General features: G+C 38.9%; 1 protein-coding gene across 4 annotated transcripts in view; it reads left to right on the top strand.

The window, feature by feature from the left end:
* Window positions 1-21573, top strand: part of lnx2b (ligand of numb-protein X 2b) — a 42398-nt gene that overhangs the window by 10153 nt on the left and 10672 nt on the right. For all 4 annotated transcript variants that reach the window (XM_012861783.3, XM_036126994.1, XM_036126993.1 and 1 more), the window contains exons 2-5: window positions 5661-6248; window positions 9218-9411; window positions 13641-13840; window positions 19227-19649. In XM_012861783.3, coding sequence (XP_012717237.2) covers window positions 5848-6248; window positions 9218-9411; window positions 13641-13840; window positions 19227-19649 — 1218 coding nt within the window. In that variant the 5' untranslated portion in view covers window positions 5661-5847. The remainder of the gene's footprint in view (window positions 1-5660; window positions 6249-9217; window positions 9412-13640; window positions 13841-19226; window positions 19650-21573) is intronic.

The following is a 21573-nucleotide window of genomic DNA, read 5'->3' as shown; positions in this document are numbered from 1 at the left end:
AAATTGATATTTTCCATCATACCATTTCTATTGTTTAAAGTTTATTTAATCAGATGCAGGATAAAGGTACGGCGTGACCAAAGTTTTTTTTTTTTTTTCATATTGAATGGACCATAAAGTAATGCAGTGCTGCCCCTCCCCCTCATGTTGCTGTATCCTGCCGGTCAGCTGGCTTAAAAGAAGAATCCTGCACTTTTTCTGGTTTAAAACAATGTTTGGAAATGTTTCAGTCATGGTTTGGAAACTAAAGGAAAGCCACCGATCGTTCTGTTTTGCTGTAAAACAAGGATTCAGTTTTTATTAAAGCAACGACAAAATGTTTATGGGGTTTATTATCTTTTAATAGCAATTAGGATAGCGCTGCTCACTGCATGAAAAGTGTGATTTTCGTCACTATGCGGCACTGTAGATTGTCGTGGAAGTTCAGGTTAACGGCTGTTCACGGCAATTTGCAGGCAACACCGAAAACTGCCGTGAATTGTCAGAAATTGACGTGGGCCTACCTTGGGAGTTGTCCCCCCATGACCCCCCTCCTCCTAATTCTAGGGGAGGCTTTAACATGTAAATGAAAATGCTGTGAGCTAAACAAATGTAAATCAGGGTTGCAGGGGGAGTTTTACCCCAAGTGACATTTCTCTAAAAGGTAAGAAAATCTCTGGTACAAATAGATCAGGCTCTATATAACCTAAATATAGACTCTTACATTTTACCTTGAATTGATTTATTTAATTAAAGTATGCTAGATTACTGTGTATGCCATTAGCAATGGCAAATGTTATGTAAAAAAAATACACAAAATAATTTATTTCAAAAATTTGTTTTAATCAGAATCAGTTGGTAAAATGTGAATCAGAATCAGCAAGGTAAAATGTGCATTCCATGCAAACATTAGAATCAGAATGAGAGGTCTGCAGAGATCACAGTCTCCTAGAGCTCAACTACTGTGCATAGTGGCATGACTACAGTGACCTTTTTTTTGGTCTTACTTAAATGCACAGAGGATGTATTAACTACACATCTCCCAGCAATGCGCTCAACTGGCAGAAATTATGCTGGGTATGACGTGTCTGTTCCCTGCAAGCCCCAAACTTCTATTGGCTTTCGTTCTGCTGACACCAAAACACTGTGCTTCACATAAAGCATATCAGCTGTGTCATTGCATGACAAAGTCCCAACCATTTGTCTTCCTAAAATACTGGCAAATTCTGCACCATATTCACATGTCCATGGCATATGAAGCTGTTGGCTCTGCTGAAATTGCCTCATAATCTGGACTTCAATTGTCCTATTGTTGTGATTAAACTTTCCCAGTATTCCATTAAAACGCTCAAATGAAAGCAGGGTTAACATGGGGTGCAAGTTTTGAATCGCATAAAAATGTGTATGTGTCACTAATTAGGTCAAGAATAGATTATGGGAGTGTGGTATATGGTTCAGCGGCTAAGTAGGTTAAAAAATGTTTACGTTATTCAAGCTAGAGCATTGAGAATTTGTTTAGGGGCAGTTAAATCAACTCCAGTATGTGCTTTACAAATAGAATCAGGAGAAATGCCATTATGTATCAGAAGGCAACAGATAATGGTTAATTACTGGATAAATTTAAAAGGACATAATGAAGATCATCCAGTTATGAAAGTATTAGAAAGTTGTTGGGAAAGACGAAAGGGTCAATTTAATAGTTTTGGATGGATTGGGGATGATAGAGCAAAAACATTTAATGTATATAACAAAGAATTCAGTCCAACAGTATTGTGGGCTTTGAGACCTACATGGATATGGAAATATATTAATATAGATAGATCATTATTAAATATTAAGACAAGAAATATAATAGATATCTGCCAAGAATTTTACAATCAAATACTGATTAAATATAATGATTATTTGCAAATTTATACTGATGGTTCGAAAAATCCAAAAAATGAAGCAACTAGTGTAGCTGTAGTGATTCCTGAATTAAAAATTAATATTTCAAAAAGAACATCTAATTATTTTAGTATATATGCGGTAGAATTATGTGCTATATTATTAGCTTTAGAATGGGTGGAGGATACAAATATAAATAAAATAATAATTTGTAGTGATTCATTATCTGCATTATTAAGTATAGAAAAGGGATGTACAAAGATTTTTCGTTTTTTTTTTTATTCTGGGATCATAAGGATTTGAAGGATATATATTAGGATCCAATAGATGGCAGTAATGCAACAACTATGGATGCAAGCTGTCGTTAAATCCTAAAGAAGAAAAAGAAGAAGAAGAAGAAGACGACGACGACGACTTTACTGTGTTTGGATTTTACTGGTATGCCGGACAACGTCTCGCGTTCAACTCCTCTAGGACGCGATCCACAACTTTCAGCCAGTCCGCAGACTGACGAGAAGAAACTGCTGATTTCTATCAGTGGACTGTCTCGTCAGCTTACTCAACATACTGCCGACATGAATGAGAGGTTCACTCAACTGCAGAATTCGGTAAACTCCAGGTTGCTGTCCATAGAGGACAAGATGGCGGCTCTGCAGTCGAAGAACTGTGCTGGAGAGACTAACTCCAAGAAGAGAAGACGGATGCACAAAAGCTTGCGGTAAGAATATATTTGACTGCTAGCTAAGCTAAAAGTAGCCTAGCCATAACCCAAAGCTAAGGGTGTATTTTTTGTGATTTACAGTACGCCGTCTTCACAACTCGCAGACAAATTGCAGGCGCTATGAACCGGCGCAAGGGTAAGATTTAAAGAATATGCTTTCATTCTGCGATAAAAGGAAATAGATACGGATAGATACCGATCATAACTGTACATTTTGTTTTCACAAACTAAGCACGCCTCATAATGAGGCAGTTACCTCCTATCTGCTCGGAGCAATAACTGCAAGCCTCGATTTACACTATATTGATAAAGACGACATTGTGTGTAAGGGACTTGTTTTACTGTTTCTCCCTTGTTTTTAATGTTACTGTGACTTGCGTTTGGCTTTTATTCATACCACTCTCATTTATTTGTTTTCCAGCCACCTGTAAGACGTATTACGAGACGGTACGCAGGAGCTTCAGATATACGCAGCCAGAGAACTCAATGCGGGCGGAAGCTGCCAAGAATTCAGCTCGGAGTCGAGCGAGAAGAAAGAGGGTAAGACTTTATTTGGTGACTATTTTTCAGGTGCATTGATAGATGTGTTGTGTCCATACGCAGTGCATCCCATCGCATAATACTGATTCATTGTTTTGTTTTTTACAGCTGCAGGAATCGAGGCAGAGCGTGCTAGCTGATGAGGAAGTGGAACTCTGGATGTCCGCCACCGTCGACCTCATGTCTGACGAGGAAGATGGCGTCGTTGGCGGGGTCTCTGGATGGATTGTACCGCCGTCATTTCGTGGGCCGGATCTCTCTGAACTCTGTGTGAAGCTGCAGTCCCGGTTAGAGGCGACGCCGAAGTACAAAGCCATGCACAGCAGGCGTCTGCACATCGGACCTGCCTCGGAAAGAACGCCGCCAGCAGTTACCTACAACCCCGAGGAGGCGCACGGACAGTTCACGGAGTTGTAGTTTTTTGGATACGCATGTGTGGGAAGATCCTCGCTTTGTATATAGTTGTGTGTGTGTGTGTGTTTTTAATAAAGCTCTTTCTTTGCATAAACATCTTCCTGGCAAATGTTAATTTCCTGTATAAATTCATTCATGTCCTTGAAGGTAGCCTGATAGTGTAGTAGCCTACATAAGATAACATGTATGTATATATATATATATATATATATATATATATATATATATATATATATATATATATATATATATATATATATATATATATATATATATATATAAAAAAAATAAACAAACCAACCAATCACGAGTGATTTTACTAGTTTGAAAATAATGGTTTCAGCCAATACTGAGTAAGAACATTCTGGCCTGCCCGGGCCACGTGTGGTTTTGCTGCCAATCAGGAGCGATTTTACTTATTTAAAAAAAGTGGTTTCAGCCAATACTGAGTAGGTTATTCAAGCCAGACCTGGCCAGCCGCGCGGGTTCGCTGCATTCATATGCTAATTAGGGCCATTAGTGCAGCTGATCGCTCTCCACATACGTCAGAGTCCGGTTCCGACAATTTGTGGCACTGAAAACGGCGACAAGCACGGGTTGCAAATTGTCGTTAACTGCTGAAAATTAGGGAGATCTGCGGTAGTTTACGGGGACGAAAATCTCACTTTTCATGCAGTGGCTAGCGTTAGTGAAACAGTCTTTTTTTGTGTAGCTAGAGATTAAAGACCCTTAGCTTTACTCTGAGATTTTCAAAACGTTACATTTGTAGAAGAAACAGAGGTTGAAAGTAGAGGTGAACCGATACATCAGCTGGCCGATATTTTGGGCGGTTTTTTTTCCTGTATCGGCGTCGCCCAATGCGTGCATCCATTCTCCGATCCATCATCTGCATTTGATCGCCACCTTGCGAGTTTCCACTGCTGTGTGTGTTTGTTCCCATGGAGAATAACGCAGGCACATAAAAGCAAAGACCAATCATTACGCGTCCAGCATCTAACTTTACATAAGATAATGTTCCTACACTATAGCAGTGGTCAGTGTTTATTCTCCTTCTCACCACTGAACTAAAGAAGCTCTTTTCTCGCCGTGAAACGTTCATCAAGTGCGAGCAAAGCTGCTCTGAGTCGTGATGCGGGTTTTTTTTTCAGTGTAACTGCGGTCTGATATTAGCTGGTTTAAACGCAAGTTTTGAGACTTGTGTAACATTTGTTATCATTGTCAATTTATCATGTAAATGGAGGAAGAAAACAAATCGTCAGCAAGTAACGGGTATTGGCTAGACTAGTGTAAAAGATAATCTGTACTGGCCTTAAAAAACCTGCATCGGTCGATTTCTTGTTAAAAGTTTAAAAGGATAAAAAAAGAGCAAGTTTGCTTTGCTGTGTTTAGCATTCCTGTTTTACACTCTACTGCAGAGATGGCTTCACATGACGGATCATGCTGAAAATGGGCTGGTTTTAGTGAGGAGCCTTGTTTTTTCCTCATTTTTATTGGCACATCTCTAGCGTTTTATTATATATTTTTATCCAGGCATAACAGCATGATAACAGCAGTACAAATATTTTTGTTCTCTAATTCAGATACATTGTGGACATAACCTGATACTGTGAAAATGTGGTATTTTTACTCCATGTTGTCATCCTGTGAGAATCAGTCCAGGCCTACAAATGTAACTTTTTTTCCCAAAAGTTTCCATAAGAGTTTCTGCTTGTTCTCCATTTCGGGAGGAATTTAAAAGGAGATTCAGAGCTGCACAAAGGCATGATGGCCGCTGGTGTTTAGGTCCTTTAGGGGTCATTAATGAAGGGGGGGAGTCAGTTTCTGCCCACCTAATTCAAGCTTCCTACACTGGAGGTACCGTGTGATCCTCCCATAAGCAGAGGTTTGACTTCAGTCCATTTTCTTCTGCCTCATTTCACAGAGTTTGGCGAGAAGTACCGTGACTTCTAGCTGACTTTAAGTGAAATTCCCCTTGTCCCTCAGGAACCTGGCTGAGAAGCAGCTGTGGCTCGCTGCTGCTTTTTAGATTTGTGATTTCCTGTGGCGCCGGGCAGTACGAGTGGGAGCAGTCGAAGTAATGCCGTGGACCTTACTCTGTTTTTCCTCCCTCTCTCTGCAGAAAGTCAAGATGAAGACCAGGAGATGACATTGTGACTATGGATCTGCGTTTGCTGTTTTAAAACGGGTTCAGCTTGAAAAATGGAGACGTAAACATCTGGACCGTGACAGCGTGTGCTTTTGAGGAGATAACGGGAGGCTGATCCTCCCCTGATTAGAGGCTTGGACTTGGACGCTTCCTCAAGACAATGGCTGCAACGGAAACCAAAGCCACCAGCAGCGCTGCGAGTCTGTCCTGGGCTCGTGTTTGTAAAGAATGCGGCCAACAGCACGAGGGCCTGGAAACTCACCTGTACGAGTACGAGAATGAGGTGGACGATGAGTTGGTTTGCCACATTTGCCTGCAGCCCCTCCTCAGACCCATGGATACTCCCTGCGGGCACACTTACTGCTTTCACTGTCTCAGCAACTTCCTGAAGGAGCAGGACTTTTGCCCCGTGGACCGCCAGCGCCTGCAGCTGCATCAGTGTCGATCCTCCAGCCTGCTGGTGAAGAACCTGCTGGACAAGCTGGTTGTGACGTGCCCTCACTATGCGGAGTGCCAGCAGAAGATGCAGCGATGTGAGCTGCAGCCTCACCTGCACAACAGGTAGGATTCTGGCTGCAAATATCAGGTTTTCAGACAACCTGAGACGCGTTTAGGATGTTCACGAAACTCTGACACGTTGAAGTGTCGCCTGAAACACAGTAATGGTAAAAATGCACTGCAAAAAGGGAACTAATGGTAAGTAAAATTTTCTTGAAATTAGTATATTTTCCTTTATTTGAACAGCAAAATGAAACTATTTGCCAGTGGAATGAGTATTTGTACCCCTTAAATAAGATAATTAGATATACTGCACTTGAAATAAGATGATGGAGATGAATTGTTCTTATTTTAAGTACAAAAATCTTAGTCCATTGGCAAATAGTCTTATTTACATGCTCAAATCAAGGAAAACCACATTAATTTCAAGACATTTTTACTTTTAGTTTCCTTTTTGCAGTGTGTAGGCTGAAAAACTGACACGTGGTAAACAAATCTGAGGTGTTGTGAAAAAGTATTAATTTTCCTCTATTTGCCTTATTTAGTCACGCTTATTTCATGTCATCAAACAAATATTTATCAAGTATAAGCTGCACTAGTTACAAAGTGCAGTTTTTAAGTAGTAATTTTATTTATTAAGTGAAAAAAGCTATTCAAAACGATCTGCCGCTATGTGGAAAAAGTATTGATGAATGGTAAATCCTAAATTAACATCGATTAACCACATTTTGTCTCTGTTTAATTTGACCTGCCTCAACCAGACCTTATTATGACCAGACTCATACGATCAAGAAACCAACTAAATGCAACCTGACAGTCAGAAGTGGGCAATAAGGTTTATAAAGGCAATGCCTCACGGCGTGATCTAAAGAAATTAAAAGGCAGATGAGACACATATAGTCTCAGTTGCAAAGACATTTCTAAGCTTTTGTCATAATAGAATAGAATATTTTATTTATTTTGGAACATGATATGACTTAATGTTTACATTGAATGCTTCATAAATAATAATAAGAGCAATTATGAAAATCGTTTGGAGTCTGGAACAGTGGAGAACGTTCTCCGTTCCACCAGAGTTTCCCCAAGACGGCTTCAACAGCAGTAGATTACAAAATCGCTCAAAGCAATATCCAAATCACGGCAGGGCTCACTCATCTCAGCCAAGGTCAGAGTTCATGATACAACAATAAGAAAAAACTGGGGAAAAAATTACCTCAATGGGACAAACCCATCACGGGCCGAAAACAGCATATCTCACATTTGCCATAAAATATTCTGTCGATCCCTGAGGCCTGTGTAAAAATACTTTGTGGGCTGACTAGACAGAAGTGGATCTGTTTGGAAGACGTGTGCCATTACATGTAAATCCAACATCCTGCAGATGGATTTGAAGCACGCCGTTGGTAGCATTATGGTCCGGTGCCGCGTTGTTGCTTCTGGACATAGACAACCTACCCTGGACACCCTGAACGTCTCTAAGGAGACTGTCCAGCCATTAGTTGTTGAACCCTTATTAAAGTTTGGTTTGCCATATTGAATCATTGAAGAGGCAACAGAGTACACTGACATACCGCGTGTCTGATAACTGCAACATTATTTTGCCTAGTCAAAACTTATATTCAAAATATCTCTGATTAGAGTTTCGACTAGCCAAAACTCTAATTGGATATCTGTAATTCTGTTTTTCCTAGTATGATTTTAACTATTTTTGCCATTCATGTGTCGCTTGTCATCATAGATATCTGTAATTCAGTTTTGACTCCTCAGATTGACATTAGCTGTAACTTAAATCAAAATTTATACTGTTAGTAATGTCACTAACATTGACGTTACGACTAGCCAATAATGGTAATTCTGGATAGTTAAACTTACTGATTAAATGTTAAACGGCTTGCCATATTTCAGCAGAGCTACTGGTCAGTTTCTCCAAATTATGTCACAAAACTTTTCAACCAATAAAATTCAATGCAGGACCACCCTTTAACCCTAGGAAGACCACACGCTGACAATTTTAAACACAAAAGCAGGATTTCAACAAATATGCAATAATTTGTCAAAATAATGACCAGCCGGTACTATAAGACAACCATGTTAACAGTTTATTGGCAAACAATTTTTGATTTGGTGATGAGTTACCTTTTTAAACGGCTTGTTCTTATTTACAGAAAAACAGTCCAACGTGTCTGAATTAAAACAATTCTGTAAAGAAAAGTAGATGGAGCAAATATATTTATAGAAAATGCTTCATGGTTGTTGTTGTTGTTTTAAAGGGTGGCACAAACGGGTATTCAGATTAGGAGGCAATTTCTTTTTCACAAAGGACAAGGCAGGTTTGGAAAGCTTTTTTCCCCTTTTAATAAATGAAGTTAAATCTTGAACACTGCATGGTTTGCTTCCTCAGGTTTATATCTTGACTCTTATTTTAATTTTTTGCTTTTAAGATCGGAAACATTTGAGTGTGACAACACAGAAACAATCTGTTTTTGGGGCAAATAACTTTTCACAGCACATTTACCCCATAAAATAAAGATAAAGTTCAAACCCCAGAGACCGAAGTCCATCTTTTTATAACCTCTCCTTTCAGTTGCTTCAGATGACTTTTGAGCCCTCAGCTTTTTATTTACTGGGCTCAAGACAAGGTGCAGGTCAGTTGTCTCGTTTTGCCCAGTGTGATGCTTATCGCCCTTGTTGTCAAACATTACGTAGTTATTTATGAGCGGCGGGATGCCCTCCTGCTGTCTGTCTGTGCAAATAACAAGGATACAAGGTTCAGGAATGAGAGATGAGCAGCAGGCCCAGATCTCTAAGTAACTTTTAATTCTCCGCTCTGCAGCAGACGTGCCTCACTGCTGTTCATTTTGCTTTTCTTAGCAGCCCTTGTTGTCTAAACGTTGTTAAGCATCCGTCTCTACAGCTCCACCATACCATGACCTGATTAGCGCAGCCGCTTTCTGTTTTATTTATAGTCCGATATTCTTGTTTCTAAGAATAAAACCTCCTCTCATGTGGCGTCTTTGTGTTTTTTTTCCCAGATGTCCTGTCTTTAAGAGGCTGAGGGAAGAAGCGGAGAAGAGGAAGAGGCCCTCCTGGAATGAGATAAAAGGACGAAAGGGTGAAGGAGAGTTATCTGGAGACGCCAAACAGCTGGCAACGGTGTCTCGAAATCCCACCCGGGATCAGTCTGAGCCTGGTCTGATCAATCCTGCTTATGAGGAAATCGACGACGGTACGGAGTCATTTTAACACCCAAAATCCTGTTTTTCTGTCCAAACACGTTCAACACGAGCAGATCCAGCTCTGAAATGTGCTACGGTGCTCGTTAGCGGCACTTTTTAGGGGCTTCTGGCTCTAAACGTAGATGGATTCGTTGGTGAAATCAGCGTGGGGACCCAACAATTAATTTTTATTTTAGTTTGAGCACAGGTGAATCATCAGCCTAGCTGCAGGGACACGCACCGGCTCACAGATGTTTTAACCACACGGTTTCACCATTGGGGGGGAAAAACCCTTAAAGCAACAGTAGACCCACATCACGGACCAAAACCTGCCAACACACCTGAGCTGATTAATGTCCCTCAGATTCCAGCTGTGAGACCTCAGCCTGTGGAGACAAAAATTAATTTTTTCCTCCTCGTGTCCACAGGCTGATTCATCCGGTTTGGTTTCTCTCTGTTAAAGCCCCTTTCATACATCTATCTAGACTCGTTAGTGTAAAAATGTCCACGTTGAGCCGCTTCTGTTTACATTTGGAAACTCAAACACGCCAAACAGAAACAGATTAGCTCCTCGCGAACATGTGCTTACACGCAACAAGCCGGCGTCACGCAATCGGCCGGCTGGCAACAGCGTTGAAGGTTAAAGCCGCGTGCGTCGCCTCCACCGACCGCGGAAATGCCTCTGTTTAGTTTACACATAAAGCAACAACGGTCCGTTAGGTCAGGCTTCATAGGGGCTACGAAGAAAACCTCTGCTGCATGCTGGGAAAGCAGGGCATGTTTTTGAGCTGGAAAATATCACTTGCCGACACGTCGCTGGATAATTGTTGCTTTGCCGTACTCGTAAAGGTTAACGTGGTATTTCCAGGTAAAGGGGAGCTGGTTGGATCACGGTTATTTACATTTAGAAGGGAAATACAGTTGAAACCAGATGTTTAAGTACAGTGTATTAAAATGATGCTTGCTAAATGCCAGAACAGTGAGCACATTAATTATAGGTTTTATTTTTACGCTTTCTTCAAGTTAAGACGTTTACATAAATGTTTGTAGCATTTGGTAGATTTTCCTGTTAGGTTGTGTGACTTGGATAAAGTGTTTTGGGTATTTATAGTGTATTTGGGTAATCGATACACTAATTTACTGTGATTTTGACCCTCCTGAACCGGTGTAACCGAGTCATTTTGGGGCCACCTTAAAATGTTCTGCTCCAACACATTTAATCCCTTTGTTCAGTAGTGACTGTGTCACTAATATGGCGGTGTGCTTTTATCACTGTCCATTTGGAGGACTCCCTTGTGCCCTGGACTTGCCTTCCTTCATGCTCTTTCTTCCTGATGGCATCTATTTTGTGGCCCTTCAGCAGCAAAACATTCCCAAATGCTGCCACCTCTGTACCTCACAGTCGTGATGCTGTGCTCAGACTAAGTTTCATCCGTTTGTCTCCAGTTATAAGTGTTGTTATTTTGACCAAACACTTCAATTTTAGTTTAATACAACCCCAGGCCTTATTTCACTTCAGTCAGCACCTTATCAGGGTCTTCTGCCTCTCTGGGGTTGATTTGCACATTAGTGGCATCTGGAAGTGTGAAACCAACTTGTGGAAGTCCTACAATTACAATTTTCTTTCTGATAGCTTGCCTGATTTCTTGTGACTTTTCCTTGGTGCCTTTTGAGAGGTTTTCCTTTTAAACAAAAATACCCACAGCTGTGTCTCCATTTAACTTGGTTAGTTTACAAATCCCTGACATCATCGTCATTTTGGCTTTTAGAGAATAATCCTGACCTAAATAGAAAAACTTTGGTTGGATTTAGGGTCAGATCGTGAGAAGAAAAGAAAATATTGGTATTTTAGTACAGTGTATGGAAATTACTGGATTTAACTGTAAGTTTGACTGGCTCAACTGAGTTATAAAAAAACAAATTAATAATTTGAATAATCCCTGAATCGTTCTCTCTGCACCCAGTCAGATAGTCTGAAGGTATTCTGAGCTTTTAAAACTGCTAAAATCCCATCATACTTATGGTTCAAAGTCATTTTAAAGTCGTGGAGTTACTGGTGTTTCCTCCAGCTTTATGATCCCCCCCCCCTCCCCAACCTGTTGCTGTGCACTGCAGGTCAGGAGGCCGAAAAAAGGCCAATATGTTTTTTTTCTCATAGTTGCAGAAAATGCCCAACAGTCACTTGTGGAATAAAAACTAAATGCAGTTTTAAAAATTACATTTGGAAAACTATGCGGTGGTTGGCTGTTTTTGAAATAAACCTCTTAATTCTACATTTTTGCTTTAAATCCTTGTGTAACACAGCACCACCATGCTAGTTTTACTCATACTTGTCATTTAATGTCATATTTTGACATTTTAAAGTTCCTAAATTTTACAAACTTCGGGCGTTTGCAGCAAACGAGCGGCTTTGCTTTATCAGATCAAGTAAAACATAAAATTTTAACTGCGTTATGCAACCGTTTTGAGTTGAAGTCAAACGAAAGTGAATTATTTCTTTTTTTTTTTTTTTATGTAACTAGTGCTGTAACCAAGGGTCAGCCCAGTCCTGGTTAAACATTACACAACTGTGAGATAATACAGCACCCTGGTATCGTGTTACAACATGTCAGGTGTTGGGTGTCTGACCTAAATTAAAATTAAAAGCAAAATGTTGCCCTTTTTAAACAGTAAAGTTTCTCATGTCATCCTTTTGGTGGAAAATACTCTTATTCTTTTAGAGACCTTTTATTCAGCAGTTTTTTTTAACAGTATGACATTTTTATATAACATTTTCTTAACCTTTGTTCTTAGCTATTTATATAAATAGCTGACACATGGATTGTTATGTATTTAAATGTTATCCCCCACTGTGCTTGTTTGTCCTGGACCATCCTGCCTTGGTTGACCAGGTGCTCCAGAAACATGCGGCACCAAAACAATCATCTTGATCTTATCTGACTAGACGCTGTTCTCAGGCTTCCATCTTGTTTTGGATGCAGGCTTTTATTTTGAAAGCCATCAATGCAGGTTTTTGTTAAAGTCGTGTCCCTCGTGCTTTGAGGTTATGGATGGATTTAGTTTTACATGCTCCTGTTAGCTGACACTGAACCCCATTGCTTGTTTAGCTGGAATCAGGTGCAGATTATCAGAATTGCATCTCTGAGCAGTAATTTAGATTTTTCACTCACACCTTGATTAAAGAAGCAGAGTTTTTAACTGATTTTTATTTATTTATTTATCTTCCAATCTGGTGCATCTGTTCGTGAAAGCCAACAAATATCAAATGCAAATTAAATAGTTTTGTTTTATTTTACTTGATTGATTTCAAAGTGTTTCCCTAAAGACTTGCAATGGGTTCGGTACACAGATTGTGCTTCTGTTAAATCCAGTGATGCAGAAACTGACACAAAATGTTATATTATTTTTTTTTTGTATTTATTATACATTTTAAATCAAATATTTATATATATAATGTATAAAAAGAAGTTTTGTCTGACATCAAAACTGCCTAAACATTTCCTGTTTTAAGTAAATTACGATAAACCAAGTTATTTCTGTTTACTACACAGCAGAATAATGAGGATTTGGTTTAGATGATGTTTAATTACTTTGGTCAAATTTCACAGTTTAGCATTTGGTTGAACGGTTAAACACTCTTAAATTTTAAAGGAATATATTTAGTCTCATCAGACTATGGGACCTGTCTCAGACATTAGGTTCCTTGTCTCTGTGTGCATTTACAAACTGAACGTGATGAATAAACATTTGATCGGGATTCATGTCAGAAGAGCAGAAATAATTATTTACTATAAAGTGTATCTAAATGTTTTGTTTCAGCTCTACTTCTGTGCCTCAGTGTTACATAAAGCCTATAAGTTTAAGCAGTCAGAATATAAAACATTAGGTAATTATTACACATTTTACAGTGGCCTTAGATGTTCTTACTTTTAGCTGAATGTAAAAGAAGAGTTTTTAAATTGCTGAACTAATATAGATAGCCCCTTTCTTACGCAGCAGTCCCAAATAATTTCCCAGTAAAATACAATTAAAAACATTAAATATTTTTTATAAAAAAAAAAAACATCATAGCAACAGTCATTCCTATCAGTCCAGGGACCACTGGGGCTAACTTGTTGAAATAAAATATGTATTTAATCAGAACATGAAACGCAAAGGAAATGACGTGATTTTTGTTACTAGAATAATCTGTCCATGTTAGTTGATTCCTCTTGGTTCTCTGGTCCGCTCTTCCCTGCAGACAACACGCCCCTGCGGTCCAGTCTGGTGGCCGAGGCCAACGTGGTGGAGCTGTTCAGAGACGAACCCGGGGAAGAGCTGGGCCTCCGCATTGTGGGAGGAAAGGACACACCGCTGGGAAACATAGTAATCCAGGAGATTATCCGGGACTCCATAGCCTCTCGTGATGGCAGACTGGCTCCAGGGGACCATATCTTAGAGGTGGGATGAAGAAAAGCGTTGGAATTGTATTTCTCATGTCTTCTTTTAATATGTTGGGTGTCAAACTAGTCCTCGAGGGCTGGTGTCCGACAGCGTGGTCCAACTCACCTGAATCAAATGGCTAAATTTCCTCCCCTGCATACAGTCGAGTCCTCCTAATCACCTAATTGTCTGAGTTGTGTTAAGGTTGCAGCACACTGGGTTAAATATATCACAGTGTTTCCCTTTCTGTCAGAACATGCATACATCCTGGAGTCCTCTCTGAGCATGCATGTCTCCGCCATATTTATCTGTATACACTACCGATCCTAAATCGATTAAATTCTATTTATACAGCGCCAATTCACAACACACGTCATCTCAAGGCACTTTCCAAAGTCAAATTCAATCAAATCATACAGATTGGTCAAAAAGTTTCCTCTCTAAGGAAACCCAGCAGGTTGCATCAAGTCTCTCCAAGCAGCATTCACTCCTCCTGAAAGAGCGTAGAGCCACAGTGGACAGTCGTCTGCATTGTTGATGGCTTTGCAGCAATCCCTCATACTGAGCATGCATGAAGCGACAGTGGAGAGGAAAACTACCCTTTAACAGGGAGGAAAACCTCCAGCAGAACCAGAACCAGGCTCAGTGTGAACGCTCATCTGCCTCGACCCACTGGGGCTTAGAGAAGACAGAGCAGAGACACAGAAAGCACAGAAGCTCACATTGACCCAGGAGTACTTTCTATGTTAGATGGTAATAGAGGATGATCTGCCCCCTGATGATGTCACAGCTAAACCATCATTATTTTTTTTACCTATTTATTTTTTCTTCCTGTATGTTTTTAACTGGTATTGATCAATAGTTTTCAGGGCTTTCTAAAGTTCTTCAGTTTTTTTTTTGTTTTTTTTTGTTTTCTTTAAATCTCTGACCACTGTCCTTCACTCATTTACAGGCCAGTCATGGTCCGTTCCCTCCTTGTGTCTCCATTATAAGAAGAATAGGCTTTTTGCTCATTTTTGTTCATTTGGTCACTTAATGCTAAGTTAAAAATAAATAAATACATAAAAAAAATATCTCAATTCAAAGAATAGCATTGTGGAAAAAGCACACTAAATTTGGTGTGTCACATTCATGTAACATTAAATAGAGTTTGAAGTTTAAAAAAAAAAATAGCAGCCAGTTTCCAAAGATATAAACCTTTTAAAGCACCTGGAGATCATGTAGATTTCTCTGTAGCAACAGGTAACACAGTGTTGCTAAATGTTTGGCAGAACTGGCAGCTCTGTAAGCCATTAAGCCTCCTTTGCTTACATGATCTGTTTATTTAGTATCTGTGATTAAGGAGAGAAAAGACCGATATTTAAGGAGAAAAGAGGGGTTAATAGGTTATCTCTGTAATAAAAGATTTACTATTTTGGATAGTAATTAACTCCTCAGTAAATATGGAAATGTATTATAGATTATACGTGTTGATGGCTTGTAATACAGGCCGGTTTCCCGCCCCATGTGTGGGAAACGCCGCATAGCGTGCCACCGTTCATCCCAGCACGGTTTTGATTGAAGAACCTGAAGCCGTATTCTCATGGTAATACAAACACGGCCTTTTTTTTTTTTTTCAGTTAGGGAATGAGGGACGCTAGACGTTCAAGATAAACACGTTTTAACTCCCTGGTAACGGGGTGTGGTTTGCCCGGCACAAGCACGTCATTTCAGAGAAAGCAACCTCACCTGCTTTGTGTCAGAGGCTGACTCGCTGCCGTCTGATTTGAAAAGGAAAAACTAACCTGGTGTCATTGTTTGTTTATTTCCACTGGATGTGTTTTTTATTCAACCTACTGCTTTTAAAAGTTTTTAATTTATTTTGCTGTTATTCTAGTTTTAATACAGGAAAGCGATTTGAAGACCTTCAGTCTTCCTTGTTCCTGGTTTTATTTCCATCTACACACATTTGGAGTTAGTTTCACAAACTGTATAAAAAGACACACAACCATTTTTTTTTAAAACTTTAAATAAGACTAAACATTTCCTGTTTTAGCTCAGTTAGAATTACAATAATAATTTCTTATATTTGATGAGAGAATAATAATAATTAGATTATTTTTAGCTAACTTTCTTGATATTTAGACGTTGACATAAACTTCCTTCCACCATTTTAGCTGACTCTCCTCCCAGAAGCTTCTCACAATAGTTTGCTGAAGTTTTGGTTCTTTCCTCCTGACAGGACTGACGTAACTGAGCCATTTTCACACCTTTTCAGCTTTGCCCGCAAATTTTCTATAATGAGTTTAGGGCTTAATGGTAGCTGCTCCAAAACATCGACTTGGTTTTCCTCAAGCCCCTTTGTAACTAATTTGGTGATATGTTTAGTTAGGGCTGGCCGATAAATCGATTTAATCGATTAATTTGAATTTACAATTCCTTAAGATTTCATTTTTGGAAAATCTGGATTTTATTTTGCCAATACACTCATTGGGTTTCCATGAAGAGAACAGCATGTGATGCTGAATATATGTTTAGGCAAATGTATTGTCAAAATATTATTAAGTAGAAACTTTTTTTACCATAATACGAGGTACTTCATTTACTTATTTACTTTTTTTTTTTTTTTTTTTTTTTTACTTAGTTTGAAGTTCACAAGTGCAGTGAAGCCTGTTCTTAGCTTAATGTGTAATACCACTAGCAGCAAATGTTTTGTTATATTTTCATTGTTTATAATGGTACGGCTGCCATCTTGTTTTACAAGCATGTTTCACAGCTTCTTTTTAGTTGCACTTTGAATTCAGGTCAACTCCCTGACAAAATGCTTGACACAAAAGCAAGGTTTTAAAATAATTTCTTTAATTTCTTTTTATGAAACATAAAGGAGGAAAAAGTCGATTAATCGGATTTGGTATGATAAAATCGGAGATTTATTTTTTAATCCATATCGCCCAGCCCTATGTTTAGTGTCCCAGTTCATTTGGAAGACCTACGGTGCTTTAACTTTGAGATGTTGCTCTTTCGTCATGATGGGAATTATTCTGAAAGGTGCATCAGAACGCCCTTATGATGACATGACACCCCCGTACTTCATAGTTGGAATGGTTTCTTCAGTTTTATAACCTTATACCTGTTTCCTCATAATTTAGTGATGACAATTACAGCCAAGCCACATGTTCTGTTTTCATGTCTTATCAAGTCTCAGAGCACTTTACACTGCATTCAGTCGTTCACCCATTCACTCGCACCCTGACGTTGAGGCTACGATGTAGCTCACCACCCTGGGGCAGACTGACTGAAGCGGGGTTGCCGTACGTTCAACACCAGCAGGCCCTCTGATCACCGACAGCAGGCAGAGCGAGTGAAGTGTCTTGCCTGAGGACACGACGACAGACAGGCTGAGCAGGGTTTGGAGCCAGCAACCCGCCAGTTACAGAACAAACTCCTATTCCTTTTGTTCTGGGACTGAGGTTCATATTTCACATCTGACCCCCCCACCTCCATTATAAGAAGGAAGAAGCAAGAAATTTAAATCTCCCTATGATGGGAAAACCTTAGAAATGACCCAAAGTATTCACTTTATAATAGCCACGCTTTTTATTTTTCTCTTTAATTTCACAGTTAGGACCACATCTGCCTCATGACTTTTACTCAAAAACAGATTTTGGGGCACCCAAATGTCTTTTTAAATAATTTGTTAAAGTTGGCTAAATACACCAAGCGATTTTTAAATAGTTGTCATATCTCTGTTCTTATTGCGGAGAATAGACATATTTCTTTCTTTTTTGTATATTCAAATAAGCCCAAAATAATTAGCAAACTGGATCCCTTTCTTTTACTAAGTGTGTTTTTTAATTTTTTAATCCCTTTCCAGCAGCAAAAAATCACTACCTTAATTTAAACATAACATCCTTAGTTTATTTTAGAGCGAGTAAATAAAAGCATATATTTTTGTGTTATTTTATTTTTCAGTTTTTTTTTTTTTTATTTTGTTTTGTTTGGGCCGGTTAAAATTTAGACATCAATGTATCTAAAGGATGAGACGATGGACATTCCCGTGGTTTTCTATTGTGTGTGTGTGTATATAATTGCATATATAATACAATTTTTATATATATATATATATATATATATATATATATATATATATATATATATATATATATATATATATATATATATATATATATATATATATATATATATATATATATATATAAAAATAAGAGGAAGACAATGGATGGATGGTTGTACAGATACACCCGATGGTGTCTGGATATTGTACCCATGGATGAATCTGACCTGTGGAGGTTCACATTTATCTTCCTGATATCTTGGCTGGCTTGTTTTTGTTTTCATGTGACGTCACACAAGGGAGCAGCGGGTTTGAGGTGTTGCCTTAAAATACACCCACAGGTGAACCTTCAAATATACAAAGCCATGACATCTTTTCCTGGGCTTTCCTAAATAGTTTAAAGGCATTGCACTTTTAGTGTATGCAAGCTTCTGAATTTCAAGGAGTTAATAACAAATTATCTACAAAAAGTATTTTTTTTTTTTTTTAGTTTTGTGGCTTATCTGGGAGAAATAATTTTGGTCCTCTTAACTGATCTACAACTTGAACCTTTTGGTTTGATTTAATGTCATGAAGTGAGGAGGAAAACGTATTATTTTTCTTTAACACAGAGTATGTAAATATCTGGATTCATCCGCATGTCCAGGTGTATGATGCGTCTGTTAACTGAACATCTGCAACCTTTTACTTGCTTTGTGTTGTAATGCTAAAACTGAAAAGCAACACGCAGAACCTCACTGCAAAAACAGAACTTAAAATAAGTAAAATGTTCTTAAAATAAGTGTTTGTCCTTGATTTGAGCAGATAAATAAGATGATTTGCCAATGGAATAAGATTTTTGCACTTAACATAGGAACAACTCATCTCCATCGTCTTATTTCAAGTGCAGGATGTCTAATTATCTTATTTTAGGGGTCGAAATACTCATTCCATTGGCAAATAATCTTATTTACCTGCTCAAATCAAGGACGAATACACTAACTTTAAGAACATTTTACTTATTTTTAGATCTGTTTTTGCAGAACAAGAGCTTGCTTTCAGGATATGAAAGAAAACTCTTTCATACCCCCCCACCCTGACCCGTCTTCCCCTGTAATCCATAAAATGACTCATTTTAAGGGGCTTACTTTAAATTTTATTTTACTTAAACAACTGTTGTAATAAAGACATTTACTACGCTCTAACTTCCTCCAAATGCCACAGGATTATTACACTGGATAATTTATTCATAAAACCTTTCTTCTGTTATAAATAAATGCATCTCTTTCTTTAAAGGGAGCCCAGTTTGTGGTCCGTTTGTCTTCCCAGCATTGACCGTGTTGTCTCATCCCTGCGGTGTCCTGTTTCCAGGTGAATGACGTCAGCTTGGCTTCAGTCCCCCATTCGCGGGCCATGGCGGTGCTGCAGCAGCCCTCCCTCCTCAGGCTCACCGTCATGCAGGAGAAAGGCTTCAAAATAAGGGACCAGCGGTCCGACCCTCACCCCTCCACCTCCGCCGCCTCCCTGCCCTCTCACAGCCCGCACGGGAGCGGTCCCTCCGATGGCAACCCCGGGAAAGTCCTGCATGTCATGCTGACGAAGACCCACCGCACGGAGCCGCTCGGCATCAAACTCATCCGGAAGTCCGACGAGAGCGGCGTTTTTATCCTGGACCTGTTGCCCGGCGGTTTGGCGGCCAAAGATGGGAAACTGAGGAATAACGATAAAGTTCTGGCCATAAACGGACATGACCTGATGCACGGTACACCAGAGAGCGCCGCCATGATCATACAGGTACTGGTCCAAAGACAGGAATAGCTTAACGGCATGCGTTTACTGTTGGTTTAGAAGGTTTTATTTGTCAAGTAGAAATCAGGTTTTACGTCTCCTACAGAGTTCATAAATGTCTGAAATCTGAGCTCAGTGTTTTCAAGGTCTGGATGAGTATTTTGAGGGATTTTATCTTCAGATCTTATTCCGTATCCCACTGTCTAAATGTTTCCTTCCTTCCTTTTCTTCCTTATCTCTGTCCTTTGCTGCCTTTATTCCTTCTACAATTCCTTCCTTCCTTGTTTCCTACCTCCATTCCTTCGGTTCTTCTTTCTATCTGTCATTCCTCCCCTCTTTTTGTCTTTCCTTCATTGTCATTCCTTCTTTTCTTCCTTGTGTCCTTCCTTTCTTCCCTCTTTCTTGTGTTCTACACTCCCTTTGTGGTCATTCCTTGGTTCCTTCCTCGTGTCCTTTCTTCCAGGCTCTACCGTATTTAAATTGTACCCGGTGTAGAAATGTTTATCATTATTTGAAAGGTTGAACTTTGTTGTTTTTAATTTAAAAAAAAAATGAGTGAAGTACTGAACTTCTGAAAGTTGAGTCAGGAATAAATTGGTAATTTTAGAATGAAAATCTGTAGGAACCATGTAATTATGTACAATAGGGACACGTTTGTGGTGCAATCACATGTATGGTAATTTTATTTTTATTTAAAATACGACAAATCGATTAAAAAAAGGAAAATAGTGATGAATTTTGGGTTAAAATTTAAAAGGTGCAAAGATTTAAAAAAATTTTTAATTAATTGTACCAAGACCAGAACACTAAGGTGGTTGCTGGTTCTTTGTTTACAGACTAGGGATTTATTTTTTATTTATTTTGTTACCAATACTTTCACTCCAAACACACAAAAACAAAACAAATGTCGGCTAAAATGCTTTTTGCCAATAATATTCAGTCACAGCCGTTACTTTTATTAAGTTTTGTAGTCACTACAGAAAGGTGTGACTTAAACCTTAAATGAATTTAATTAACCCAGACTTCCATATTTACAAACCTTACTGGCCTTTGGATCAAGAAGAAAACAGAAGAGCTTTGATCTGGATCACAGATTTGTAATCTAAAATCATTTTTGTGATGATTTCACGGCGGTTGATTATGACTATGACTATAATCAACCGGTTGTTGTTTTGTCGGGAAACCTTAATAGATAGGCTACTGTTAGTGCACCTACTCAAACATCATGGGCTTTTCTTGGTGCATCTTGAGTTGATTATTAAACATACATTTTAAGTTACTGAAGGCACATTTCACCCTGAAGTTTATTTAGTGGTCTAAATGGACCACTAAAAACCCCAAGGGAACCAAACTGTGCAAAGGAAATATTAGAAAGGTTGAATTGTACTTATGTCGTATATTTAGGTGTCTGGGGGTCACTGTTATCTTAAAAATGCAACCACCTTAGGAGTTTAATGAAAGGAGCAGCATAATCTAATAATAAATTAGCGGTCTGCTCTCATTAGACCTAAACTATTTGCTCCATTGATCAAAATAATAATACCATCATGATAAGGTTTAAAAATGAGTCTGGGTGACCTACACAGACAATTAAAGGTAAAAATGTCATATATTAAAGCGCGGAAATAGTCTTGAGTATAAAAACTCCAACACAGAAATATGCATAATATAAAGGACATCTATACTAAAGCTTTATTTTTGACATCTAAGGTGTTAAGATGATAGAAATCTTTCCTTTAATGGACCCTTCTCTGAGTAAAGGTGAGCTTGACTCCTAACGACAGGGACTCCTTATGCTGAGGGCCGATCGATACTCGGAAAAACATGCAACTGCAACGTGTTTGTTGAATAATGCAATGATGACAGAGGTTGCAAATAACCTTCTTCTCAGCCTTGTTTCTCCTTTGTCTTACTGAGACGTCAGACTACG

The sequence above is a fragment of the Fundulus heteroclitus genome, chromosome 23 (assembly GCF_011125445.2).
Source record: "Fundulus heteroclitus isolate FHET01 chromosome 23, MU-UCD_Fhet_4.1, whole genome shotgun sequence".
NCBI lineage: Eukaryota > Metazoa > Chordata > Actinopteri > Cyprinodontiformes > Fundulidae > Fundulus > Fundulus heteroclitus.
Note: the sequence above shows the minus strand (reverse complement) of the source record. Positions and strands in the feature narration are given on the sequence as shown.